At 32.7% G+C, this 14502-nt stretch overlaps 1 protein-coding gene across 2 annotated transcripts in view; it reads left to right on the forward strand.

The window, feature by feature from the left end:
- Positions 1-14502, forward strand: part of LOC113396688 (neuroligin-1-like) — a 677577-nt gene that overhangs the window by 109190 nt on the left and 553885 nt on the right. For both annotated transcript variants that reach the window (XM_026634736.2, XM_026634737.2), the window contains exons 12-14: positions 9978-10164; positions 12397-12524; positions 13232-13314. In XM_026634736.2, the coding sequence (XP_026490521.2) occupies positions 9978-10164; positions 12397-12524; positions 13232-13314 (398 nt within the window). The remainder of the gene's footprint in view (positions 1-9977; positions 10165-12396; positions 12525-13231; positions 13315-14502) is intronic.

A 14502-nucleotide genomic window follows, 5' to 3' on the forward strand; every position in this document is an offset into this window, starting at 1 on the left:
ATGTCGATACAGAGGAACCTACCGAGGTGAATTTTTACAAATATACATATATACATATATAGTTTAAAGGACCGAAAGATATATCGTCATTTTCGCGAAAAAAGCCACAGTTCCGCTTGGAAATATCGATAGTATTATTCTGTAACCCATTCCCAGCGGACACGTATACTCGTACTATAGAGACAACATCGTTGTTAAAATTAAAATGTTTTGTAAAAGTTGTTTTCTAAAAATAGCATTTTAGGGATTGGACAGACATTTGCGGAATGTTACTTTTTATTTAACTATGACATTTTACGAAGTATAAAAGAAATAATAGAAATATTATTGTTTGTCTCAATATTATCTTAGTTTCTAAATAAACTGCTATAAAAATATCGATGGTAGGAATTAAAATATGGCTTGTGCACTTTCTCGTCACCCGAGACTCTTGGCAGAGTGAATTGATAAATTGCTCTTCTTGCAATTTTTCTCAATTTATTTTCTTATCGTATCTGGAACATTCGCTTCATATTTCTTGCGACGGCGTTGTAGTTTTTGCTAAATCAGACCGACTTTTAAGAGACTAGAAACGTTGGTGTAATGTTCATATATTATGTACGTAGCCGAGATGGCCCAGTATTGAGCCGAGATGGCCCAGTGGTTAGAACGCGTGCATCTTAACCGATGATTTCGGGTTCAAACCCAGGCAGGCACCACTGAATTTACATGTGCTTAATTTGTTTATAATTCATCTCGTGCTCGGCGGTGAAGGAAAACACCGTGATGAAACCTGCATGTGTCTAATTTCAACGAAATTCTGCCACATGTGTATTCCACCAACCCGCATTGGAGCAGCGTGGTGGAATATGCTCCATACCTTCTCCTCAACGGGAGAGGAGGCCTTAGCCCAGCAGTGGGAAATTTACAGGCTGATTATGTTATGTATGTTATGTATGTACGTTACTGTAACAGCTCAAACTACGGTAAATCTTAAGATTTTCCAGTAAAACCTAAGATTTGTCGACATGAGTTGGTAAATGTAAGTATTTATTATAAAGGGACGACTTTTTCGGACTTATAAATAACTAACCTAACCTATTTAAAATATTTTCATTTCGGATATAATTTCTTATAACACGTTATGACATGATTTTTTTCAACGTTTACCGAGCCTTAAATGTAAATCCTAAGATTTACTAAGTGAATGGTGGCAAAATTTCTAATCGCAAACCGTTTTGGGCATTTACCATTGAGAATCGGTAAATCCTAGGTTTCACTGGAAAATCTTAGGATTTACCGTAGTTCGAGCTTATATAGTAACATATATAAAAAGAGCTAATTATAATTATCAAAGTCAAATTAAAATCTACAAACTCAGAAATAAAAATCGATGTAAAATTCTAGGACAAAAACAGAAACATATTTAAATGTCGATAATTAAAAATGTACTGATATATTATGTCAACCCTACCGTTGTTTGTTTTATTCTACATGAAAATCATCTCATACTCTAATCAACACTCATTCACGCAATCTATCCTGGATAATTTATTTAAGAGATTTATTGAGATGATTTCAGTAAACTTACCATACAACAAAATTAACATAACCCTAATGGAAATTAGTAAAATGCTATTCAGAACTGGTAAATACCACCACTGACCCAATTTTTATTTGGATACCTACCCAAAATGAATTGCGCGAAACCTCTCCGCCAAGTAAACCAACCAAACAACTGACTTACTATATTTCATTAAAAAAAATATATTATGCTTATTTCTTTTTTAACATTAGTATTTAAATAAATAGTCATCTCCAAGAATAGCTACGATTTTCACGTTATAATAAAATTGTACCGAATACCGCATATTAAACTCATTGTGTAACCGACGTTCGCATTGCAGTTTAGCCCAGTTCATTCGTGCAAACAACATAACAAATTTGTGTTACATAAAAACTTTATAAATTATCTTCCTACCGCGTATACTGTCAACATTTGTCTCAGACGTAGTTACTTAATCAGTAAACAATGTATTCAAAGTCTGATTTTCGAAAACACAACTACGAATAATGTATTTTTACCTTTATAGTTTACGTGATGTTTGAGAAGGATAACTGTACAGTCTCGAACCACCTATACCACCAAACGCGTCAATATTATGCGGATCTGCATATTTATGCAAACGCTGGAAATACGAGTTCGTCACCAGTCAGGTAATGGCATTTATATGTTACAGTGGTTAATTGAAACTACACTGACTTACTCAACTTTTAAACTAAAACAAAGTATTACTGTTTCATGGTACAATCATTGATGGTGATGATACTGATCCAGCAATTGTACCACCAGAGCAAAAAGTTTATCGTTAGGTATAATATATAAAACGTCATGGACCAAAATGTTTACAAGAAATTGGTATCGACCAGATCGTATGGCGAAAGTACGTTTCGGTCCGAGAATTGAAAAGTCAGTTCACCCACCTGTGCCATTTTAAAATTCGTTCCTTCCACTTATACTCTATTGAAAAACGTCTGGAAGATCTGGCGTTCCCTTATTTTCGCACCTTTGGAGTTTGTTCAAGAAATAAACTAACTATGTAAAATAACTAAAACAAAGTAGAAAATAGGAACTATGTTAAGAAATTTAGAACTTTATAAAGTTGAATACCGACTGTACAGCGTGTAAAGACAGTCCCACGTTTAGTATCATTACTCTGAACCTTGCCATTCAGAGCATTTCCTTTAGCTTTAACCACTGACCTCGTTTCGAAATTACGTCAGTAAAACAAATTTCAGCGCAAGTTCTTGCTTTTAATTGATTGCATAACTTTATTTACAAGTGTTGCGGTTGTTGGCTTTAAAAACTTTCCAGTGAAATGTTAAAGTTTTCTTGTAATTACGACTTAGTTTTGTTTTTCTATGACGATTTAGAATTGTATCCCAATGTAATGCCCTCATTATATACATTTAATCAAGATAACCGACAAAGCTGATTTTTACATATCATTTAGAGCTTAAATTGAAATTGTCGACCAAGATTTCCTATGAGTTTCCTCCGCCATTTTGAAACAGAGGGTAAATTATGTTTATTTTAATCTAACTTGGCTTTTTGCTGTGATACGAAAATTGCAATTATTTCCTTTTTTTTTTTGCTGATTCTACGTTCTACAATTAAGGTCATACCGTTGACCGTTGAAATATGCAAACAAGTAAGAGACAGATCTTTTATAGTATTTTTCTTGCTTGTGCCCATTTGCTATGACTTCTTCTTCTTCTTCATATTGAATTATACGTTTATATAACGACCAGCGTATACTTTGTTTTTCTTAAATTTGTGTCCATGAATAAGTATTTTTCTACAATTGCTCATTTCATTTCATTACACAAAATAATTTCCTTAAGCAAACACATTATTTTTATATTTTTAATTAAGGATAGTGCTTTTGGGACAATGCAATAAGCCGCTACGAATACTTACATTTGAACTATAAATACGTCGCCTGGCAATTTGAAAAACACATAATGGATTCAGTCCCATTATTTTCGTAATCACATCAGGCACAAGATTTACGCTAAGAGGGGAAAAAGTAGGAAGATAGAAGCCTCCAAATATAATTGGCAATTTTCCTTATTTCAAAATCCTGAATATAGACTTTAAAAAAAGAGCATATTCAAAAATTACAAGATAGATTTTAATTAACGTCTAGAAACTAAATAATAACTAAAAATATATCTTTTCGTGACAAAATTCCACTTCTAAAATAAGTCCAACAGCTTGAGGATAATTAAAATGGTGCAAAATTAAAAACAGAGGCAAATTGCTGATTGCATTCACGCCTCCATTCCGCGCAGGCATCATTTATGCTGTAGTTTTATTTGTAACAAACAGCGAGCCGCAAATGTGCCACTGCTGCACCATACAATCCTGTTTATAGTTTATAGGCTAGTGTTTTGAGCTTATTTCATAAATTTGCAACAGTACGTTGGATATACGCTATGGTAATATTTAATTTGACATATTCAGATTGACTCCTCGTTTCCTCACAGTCACGAATACGACGATTAAATATAAAATAAGTTTTGCCAAAAATTCTTGCATTCCATCAAATGAGTCAATTGAGCGTTTCAGTACCGAGTTTTATTCAAAACTTAAACTGAATATTTCGAGGATTCTCTTTTAAAATTTTCTTGAAAGCGTATATAATATTGTAACAAGCAACATCACAACTTCGACGATGAAGTTGCGTTGCATCGTAAACAAAGTCCCGTTCACATGTCTGAGAGCAAGTATATCGGCGACGTTACCTCCACAAATAAGTTTACCCCGTAACATATCTACCTTATTTCCTTTGCACAAATAACAGCGCTAATATTTTTAGCTGTAAACAAAATATAGAGGTTATCGTTGCGTTTACGTAACGAAAAATACGTAAAGTGTCGACAAAATGTTTTCATTAAATGTAATTCTACATACGATGCTGCCGAATATAAGGAATGTCCCTAAAAATTGTCTCAATGTGGTAAAATATTATTTAAATACTATATAAATAACATTCGTAATCATATTGTCTTTTCGTATTCCATAATTAGGCTTTAGAGATATTCGATCTCAAAGGAAAAATTAGGAATTCATCCATCCCCAAAGCTTCAGAAATTATTTGATATTTTCCGAAACATTTGACTTTTCTAAAATGCTTAATTTAGATCTTCAATCAGCTGTATCTAATTAATAAATTAAATTATCATGAAACGCAAAGGTGCATCTACAAATCCTTCCTTTTAATTGGAATATCTCAAAACTTTTTTTCATATATACATAAATTTAAAAAACATGGGCAATAAATGAAGATGAAGTGCCATCGTTAAAGGAAACGAATGATCTTAATATCCTAAAAGTGCCTGCTGAATATTCTGCGAGCATATTTAATTCATCTCGTTGAATTTTAGTAGAACCTATATTGGTTACCTATGTTTACAGTACTAGGTCTTATTTATTTATTTATTTGACAACACCAACAAGTAGTTCAACAAAAATACACAGTAAACCAAAAGTCATAATAAGCAAATGGGTAATTGTCTACTTTTTTACAGGTGTTCTAAGATTAGTTGGAAATTGAAATATATGTCAACACTGTAAAAAGCTAATTGATAAAATAAAACATTATAAAATTAATAAAAATAAAGAGACAATAGGAAAACAGTCTAAATACGGTTTTATGTCAAAATGTTAAATATAAATTAAATTAAGCAAAATTATCAATTGTGAGTTTAAATACAATGTTAGAATTTGTAAAATGTCATAATGAAAATATAAAGTTTGAATTATACATAGGAATATTAATTATCAGTTTGTATGCAACATCTTAAAACCGGGATAACCATTTGGAGTTACTGGATTATTATAGGCTATGAATTATAATGTATATACATTATTGTTTTTTTCTTAAAACAACGTATATTATCATTAAAAATGTCAACGTCTGGATAAACCGTTGAATTATTTTCGTTCTTATTATTATAATGTAAGGAATTTGCTATTTTATATATGCTGTTGTAGTTAATAATTAATCTGTTCATTGGAGATAGACGACCATAACGTGAATGAGCAAAACTTTCGACAAAATGTGTGTAAGTAGATGCTCTGAAGGATCTAGAAGGAGCACGAAACATTATTTTATACAGCAGATAAGATGATTCGATTGGCCCATTGACTAATTTGAACATAAATGAGTTGTCTAGAACGCGTCTACGGTTTTGAAGCGAAAGGAGTTTGAAAAACGATAACCTCTCTTCATAGTTTTGTAGTTTTTTAGCTAAATTGAGACTGTAGGTTAAATGCCCGAGAAATATTTTTTGTACACTTTCTAACCTATTTTTATATATATCAAAGTAAGGGTTCCAAACTATACTACCATACTCCAAAACGCTACGAACCAATGCAGTAAAGAGCGATATTTTCATCTCAGCGTTTTTGAAACTCTTGCAGTTGCGCAATACAAATCCCAAGATCTTGAAAGACCTACTTACTATGTCGTCAATATGTAAATTAAATCTCAATATAGTATCCAATATGATACCTAGATCTCGAATGTGTTCAACTTCCGATAGCGTATTACCATCAATTGAGTAATTTCTTTCAAAAGATGTTCTCTTCCTACTAAACTTTATTACATAGCACTTCGAAGTATCGAGACTCATGCAATTTGCCCTAAATCATTGTACTAAGTTGTTTAGATCATTCTGAAGACAGATGGCATCCAATTCAGTGCGAACCGTTCTGTAAAAAACATCGGCGTATAAAAGGCATTTAGAGCTGCAGAAGCAGGAGTAGATGTCATTAATGAAGATATTGAAGAATAGAGGCCCCAAGTGAGTTCCCTGAGGTACTCCAGAGAAAGAAATAAATGATTTTGAAGAGTAACCATTAATAACAACTATAGATTTTCTAGATTGAAGATAGGATTTATACCAGGTTAGCATATTGTCAGTCACACCAATCATCTGAAGCTTTTGTAACAGTAAGGTGTGATTAACTGTGTCGAAGGCCTTACTGAAATCAGTGTAGATAGCGTCAACAGAGTTACCTGCATCCATCACCTCAACAAGATCTTCGACAAAAGATGTAAGATTGGTTGTAGTAGATCTCGCTTTCAAGAATCCGTGCTGTTCCGGGGCAATGTTTGCCTTAAATTGTGAGAAGAAAATTGAAACTGGAGAGGTTCTGTCCAAGTAAGATCTATATACTTAGCATTTGTTACAGCACTGTGTGCTCGGGTATCTAACTCCTGGCCGAAATTCAGCCGAAGCGAACTTTCTCAAAGGAGATAAATCAAATACGCAGGACATTAGTATTATAGCGCATACATTTGGGACTTTAACTAAATTTCAAGGTCTGCGGCAGTGTAAACTTACCATTAAGACAATAAGGCAGTTCTTCCGCTCGGTTAAAAATAGCGAGACAGCTAATGCAATTATATCAACTTTATTTCCACGACAGCAATGTACAGTTTGTTTAATGTATATTTTATTACGAAATCTCCATGAAAAGTTGATGGTACTTTGTATCAAACTGTACCATATTTCAAATTCTTTTAGCTAATAATATAAAAAAGGATATTGCAAATATTAATAAATTTAATTGTACTTAATAAATACATCTACATCATATTGGTAAAAAAGAGCAACTGAATTTCTTGCCGGTTCTTTAAAGATTTATAAGAATCGTCAATGGGGATGAGATTTTTTTTTTATAAATGATCTTTTACTTCAATAATATATTTTCCTCATCTTTAAATTTTCCAATTGAAGTAAACGGTTCATGTTCGTCGCATTAGAAGTTAAAAAATAAAACGCAAAATTTTAGTTAATAATTAATTTTATTTTACCATTATTACAAAAATTAAGTAATCTGTTTTGAATAATTCAAAACGTATATTTAGAGTATAATTTGTAAAGCCACTTCAGGAATTAATTAATTAATTATTTGCAAAGTTGTCATTGAAATTTTACTTCCATCGCTCTCGAAGAAGTGTCACTTATCAAAATATTGGTGTTTAAATATCGATTTAGCTGACATAATGGCTACACAATGCAATACAAATACAGAAGATGTCTGATTACAAGATCCACAGAAATAAACTTAAAATAATATAAAACATAATAATTCTGAAAAGGTAAATTAAAAGTGAGTATCGGAGACGGGACGCCGAAGAAAATATTATAAATTACCTACGGCTCGAATTCCTGGAAAATGAGCGAACAAACAAAGCTGCAGACGTCTATCGGCCACCGCCACTAATTGCTACCTGTCTTACAATTTCGATTTTTCGTTACGCGATGCAATGATTATTAAAAAACGACGAATACGGTGACAAATTAAAATAAGAACATGAATGAGTTTTACTTTAAATGAAAACAAATTCTTGGAATTATCATGATAGAGCATCTTTTGCTATTTGATATCGCTCACAGCGTTTTAATGTCGCTAAAAGCCTTGCACGCTATAAGAAGATAGCACCTTTTTACTTAAAACAGTATGCCAATACTAAGCAGAGGTCTCCTATCCTCTTAAAGAAATTTTGAGAGTTAATTTAACAAAGTCTTCTAATCCAAGTTAATGGCCAAATGTACCAAAAATGTATCCGACATGTTCAGATTTTCTCACAATGTTCTTTATCAACGCTGAGCAGTAAGCACGAGTTGATAAACACAAACCAAGCACATAAAACTAAGCGATGTTTGTACGGATTTGCGTTTTAATTAAGATTCGCGTGATCTGTGTACTGGACCATCCAATTTGAAGTACTTAAGCTCTCAAGAAAATGGCTCGAATTTATTTATAACTTAAGTATATAAGATTCTCGTCGCTATTTATAAATATACCATCACATGGCATTATGTTGACGCATGTACATTACTAATCCGGTAGCTCGACTCGGCACATCTGATTAATGCATTCATAGCGAACTCATTGTACCGTAACAACAATGGAGCTCTTGAAAATGGTAATTCTTATTTTGCTGAAGTATTTTACATGAATACTTTAAATCATATTCAAGTATGTTTTAGTTAAATGCTTATCTTATATTGTTTATATTTGTCTTTTATATTTTTGTAGAGCTTAAGTTTGTAGAGATATTTTGTTTCGCATTCTATTGAGACTAGAAGGAAACGATCAAATATGGATTAATACGAAGGCTCTCCGCGCCGCTCATTTGACTGCAGTGAATTTTGATTGGCTAATAAAGTAAAGTAAAAGCCTATAAATTTCCCATCACTGCGCTAAGGTCTCCTCTCTTTTTGAGTATTGAAATTGGATTTGAAATTCACTTCGCCATGCTGCTCCAATGCGCATGCAGGTTTCCTCGAGATGTTTCCGCACCAATTTGAACTTAGAATAATCGGTTAAAATTGACGTATTCTAACCGCTGGGCCAACGCGGCGCGTATTAGTTAACAAAAAGTAGGTCATTGATACTCTGTACAGGAACTGCCTTGTAATTTTAGTGGCTAACTTTCAAACCTCAGTTTCTAAAGTCCTTGACTTAAATTACAGGTCTATTCAATGAAAAATTCACTAGGTTTATCTGTCGAGAAATTTAAAGTAGCAGACATAAGCCCAATGGCTTAAGCTCTCCGGTCGTATCAAATCGTCCTTTAGAAGAATGATGGTAAGGGGATAGAGAGTGCATCTGTATTTGCAGTTAACTTAACTCAGTGGTCGTGGCCGGTATCAGTCTTAAGGTATACTCGGTAACCAATATATATATTCCCTGCGAAGTTACATTTAACGTAAATTATTCTTACAATAGACGAGCTATTGGTACAAACACACACATTAGTTTTATTATAATGCTGTTCTGTGTATTGCACTCCATAAATTCTTAGACCACAATCACGCAGCTAACTAATGCATTAAGCCATGAATACAAAAAGTGTATGACAAAATTCACGTGTGCAATAACGTCACAACAAGGACATTAATTTTATTTAACGGAGCCACCCCAAAACTGTTGCCAACATTCTAAGACTATACGAAGCCAGAGGCGCAGTTAATTTCAAGTAATGACGTCAAGAAATCAGAAAATAGTGGCGCCCGACATTTTACCTTCCAATATAAATCTCCTGCCGCTGAGTACACTTTTTATTTATTAAGCTTTGGCCAACTTTGTACTCGGTAAATTGTTGGTGCAGTGATTTTTTTGTTCCAAACCAAATACCGCCAGTAGGATGACCATGATGAGAATAGTTAAAGAACAAAAAGTTCTTTATCTTTTATCACATACTGGTTGAGTGATATTAGTCACACCAAGAGTTACAGAAGACAAGGTATTGTGCAAACTCTTCTGGGTCATCGGCTACTCTACTAATATTTGTTTTACGATTATTGTTACGGTTCAAAGAGTTAGTGAACTAGTTTCGTTAGAATCTCAAGGAACATGGCAACTTAGTTGACCACAGCACATTATTATTGAGGCTATTTTTAATTTGTTTTAGGAGAAATATTCCCAGAGATGTATACGACTCCAGCGCTAGAGGAAGAAGAAACTCCAGAGGAACAGGAACCTGAAGTGGAAGAGTGTGAGCCGTCGCCCTCTGCTCGACCAGCCTTAGCTGCACTCCCAGCTTCACAACCGTCTCCAAAAGAAGATTCACTGACTACTCTCGATAGTCAATATTACAGGTAATGTTAATTTTAAGTTTGCTAACCAGTTAATACAATCACTTCGAATAACTGTACACCATCGCAGCGTGATATGAGAAGATTATTTTTGATATGAAAGTTAAAAATGAAAAATAGCTTGAAAATTACCTATTCTCAAAAATAAAAATATCAATTTAAAGCATGCAATGTAAAGGACCGTATTGATCTATATTAAATGCACAATTTATTTAAGGTACTTAATCGGATAAGGATTAATGCTGTGTGCTTAAAATCAATTCGTAAATAAGTTATTATTTCTCGTAAAAAGTAAAGGATAAAAATGGTTATCCCAAGAGAAAGACATATGAAATCTCGGACTTTTTGTAGACCTTGTTAAGGTGTACAATAGTGTAGTACATTATTTTGATCTATCTCGTAGGGTTCAGTCAGCGTTCGCAATGTAAGCGCATAAAAAAGTGTTTATTCACATCACATCACATTAGAAACCTCTAAAATTATAAGTGTTTCTATAATATAGTATGCAGGTATTATATATATATAAAGCTTCCTCTTGAATCAATCCATCTATAAAAAAAAATCAAAAACTAAAATCCGTTGCGTAGTTTTAAAGATTGAAGCATACACAGGGACAGACAGCCAGCGGGAAGCGATTTTGTTTTATACTATGTACCGTCGGGCTCGAGAATGATATATAGATAAGATAGCTTCTTATCATAAAACACGTTATAAAAAAGCTATTTTATCAAAAACTATTTCAGAGAAGCAAATTAATCAATAAAATAGGTCCTTACATGTCACAACAGATAGTACACCATTTTTTATGAACCTAATATAACATAGAGCAACAGACAGACGTTAAAATTGCCTCCCTGTTGCCATCGATTATAAACAAGATAAATTAATCAACACAACTCACCGAGAATAATCTTGCTAATGTGTTTTCTGGTTTTCCTAAATTTTTGTCTCCATCTTAAACAACGTCTTAAAGTAGAACCATTTCTTTTGAGCCTAAATTTTTCCCACGAGAGGATTCAACTGATAAATGTTAATGAGTGATGAACTTCAGCTATATTAACTGGACTCTGGAGTAACGTTGCAATATTTCAGGCAGATGTTCAGCTGTAAATAATATTTCCATCTCTAAAGAGTCCCATTAACTCGGCCGGACTGAAAGCTATTGAAGCGTAGTAATATATCTTCGACTTTGAATTATATGCTTCAGATGCTTGAGCATAATAGAACACTAGAATATTCCTTCACGCTTTGAATGATTTTATTGATTCTGCAAAGACTTTTTTATTTCTTTGATATTTCCTGGCGCTGCTATAGTTACAGCTTATCTGATGACACAATAGGCGCCGGAAGACATATGTATTAAGATAAAAATGTATTAAGATTAAAAATGTTTTATTCAATGTTTAAAAGTAAGACAGAATAATTAATTTTAAAATGCGCAATCATATCAATGATATTAATAACATCTTACCAGAAATATAAATTAAATTATTGAAACTAATTCAAAATTTAAGACGTAATTCAACTTTTAAATCAAGCTCAGAATGTCTAATGAGAGAAAGTAAAATTTCGGCGTCAACTGGACTTTTTTAAACAAGTTAAAAACAAATAAAAAATAAGTATTATTCTTTTAAAAATACAATAATATTTGAGTTCGATGACCATTATTACCCGCAACCCTATTTTCTAGATTGCCTATTATAAATTAAAAAACACAATAATAATTAATGAACTAATTCGGGGTAATAGGCTTTATTATGATTCAAGTTTATTTTGTGGAATTTAAATTAAAACTTTACAATGCTATTATAATTACTAAATATGCTCGGTTACTTTGTAGTCTTGAGTACAAGGGTAACGTTTATTTAAATTTCTTTTCATCTCATGCTTGCCACTTTTTATATGACAATTAGTTACTGTTCTCAAATAGGTATACTAATTTAGAATTTTAAGTACACCGCAATTTTTATAATAATTTTTTTTATTAAATAATATAATAATTGCATATAATGAACAATAAGATTTTAAATTAACATGGTTATTTTTATTACTAACAGTATTTAAAACGGGATATTTACCATGTTTTTTATTTTTATTTGGTGGAGCTCGATATTTCGACATTATCTACGAATGTCTTGTTCACGAGTTCGAGCTCCACCAAATAAAAATAAAAAACATGGTAAATATCCCGTTTTAAATACTGTTAGTAATAATGAACAATTTTCTTTTCCCTAGTTACACAGTAGCGCTTGGTGTAACGGTCGGCGCTGGATGCTTCCTATTGGCACTGAATCTTCTGGTGTTTGCCGGTATCTATCTGCAGCGTGGAAAGAGACGCAACAACCGTCGACCGAGAAGAGAAGGTTACCTTAGCATTACTCACTCTAAATAAATTTATTGAAAAACTATTTTTTTTTACTAAATCTTTGCCATATCAACTGTTGTATCTCCTTCCGACATAAAATCATTGATAATGTTTTGCAAATTACTTTACCTTTGCAAATGTTAGAGAATGATAATGATCTACTCGATATCCACGAAGCATATCTGATGATGGTACCTTTCCTTTGGTAATATAAAAAAAAAGATAATCGATAACATAAAACATCGTTAAAAAGTAATCACGGCACATACATATGTGCAATATATATGTGCAATACATATGTACAATATACGTATATTGTAACGTATTTAGAACTTTAGATATGGAACAAAAATATTCTTCTTATAATATAATACCATTTAGTTTTTCTAGTCGTCACGTTATCCTAAAAGCGTACCTAAATACTTAAATGATGTGATCTTAATATTTAAATTTGAAATAGATTTTTCACATGAGCGTACCATGTAAAGTAAACGCGTTAATTCCAAATCATTTATGTAAACGATTAAACAAAACGCGATTCATCCTTTAAAGGAAAGTAAGTCATGGAAATAAAAGACATTTGAATATATCACGAGTATTATGGACTGACGTAACTTGTTATCAAAGTTATATGTAGTTCGCAATTTTACTTTTGAAAGTGCGATTTAACTTTACTGATTCGCTCAAAAGTGTCTGTGTTGACAGGCAGCTGTAGCAGTCGCACGGGGGCGGCTTCGATGAGCAGCGATCCCATCACCATCACCTCGCCGAGGAAGAGCACGCTAAAGGTAAAACTATTGTTCAATTACAATAAGTTCAATTACCTTTCACTCGGTGGTAGGCCTTGGTGCATATTCTACCGCCAAAAAGCAACTATTAGTATTGGTGTATTTCTGTTTGAATGGTGAGTGAGTCCTTTCGACTACAGGCACAAGGGATATAACATTGTAGTTCCCAAGGTTGGTGGCGCATTGGCGATGTAAATTTTTTTTTCTTAGCGTCCCAATATCTACCTTACCATTGGGTATACACAAATTTTTAGGTTATATTATTTAATGACACTTCAAATAAGTTATACAGTGATTACATGTGTTATATGAAAATATTAAAATAATTATTTAATATGTACTATCGAGTTTTCATGGGATTCTCACAAATATGTTTATAATTAATCTCGACCTCAACAGAGAAGGAAAACATCTTGAACAATCTTCACATGAACATATTTTGTTGGATTAAACCTACCCGATGTGTATCCACCGCTTCGGGGCGTGGCTAAGACGTAATCTTCAATTAGACTATTTCTTAGAAAGGAAGAAGTTTTGTTGATGCAACACACATAGTAAACATCTAGCAAAAATAGCCCTTGCGTAAAAATGGATTCCAGAAAACGTTCAGTTTAAAAAAATGTCAAGGAAAGTCTGTATGTAAAACATTTTTAAGCAAATAGTTAATTCAGAGAAAATCTAAAACATGTTATCATGAGAAACCAGTAGCATTTTCTTTCCGAATAACGAAAATACGAGCGCGTAGTTTATACTGTTCAATAAATAGGTTTAATGTTGCTTTATTGAATAAAGAAATTTGAATTTGAATTGAATTTATCGAGAAATTTTCGAAATGTGTCGGAAAGATTACAATACCATGAAGACAAATAACGTAAATGAAGCTGGAATATTGAACAATAATAATATGAACGATCATTATTAAAATAATTTTACGCTTCATTCTCCTAGAGAGGAGTTGTCATTAAGTGCACCCATTTCACAATTCGGGAGTGATTGATGCTCAAAATGGCGGGATAATGCGAGGAGAGATGACGCGGCAATTTGGCTTATTGCAACACATCGGTTGTACGTTTGATCATGTAAGACCGGCGATCCGCATGAGTTGACTATAAATGCTCGTGTTATTATGGTTGAATTAGTTTTAACGAATAACTTTATCGGTCAAATATTAAAGAACTAAATTATAAA

Source organism: Vanessa tameamea, chromosome 4 (assembly GCF_037043105.1).
Source record: "Vanessa tameamea isolate UH-Manoa-2023 chromosome 4, ilVanTame1 primary haplotype, whole genome shotgun sequence".
NCBI classification, from domain to species: Eukaryota; Metazoa; Arthropoda; class Insecta; order Lepidoptera; family Nymphalidae; genus Vanessa; species Vanessa tameamea.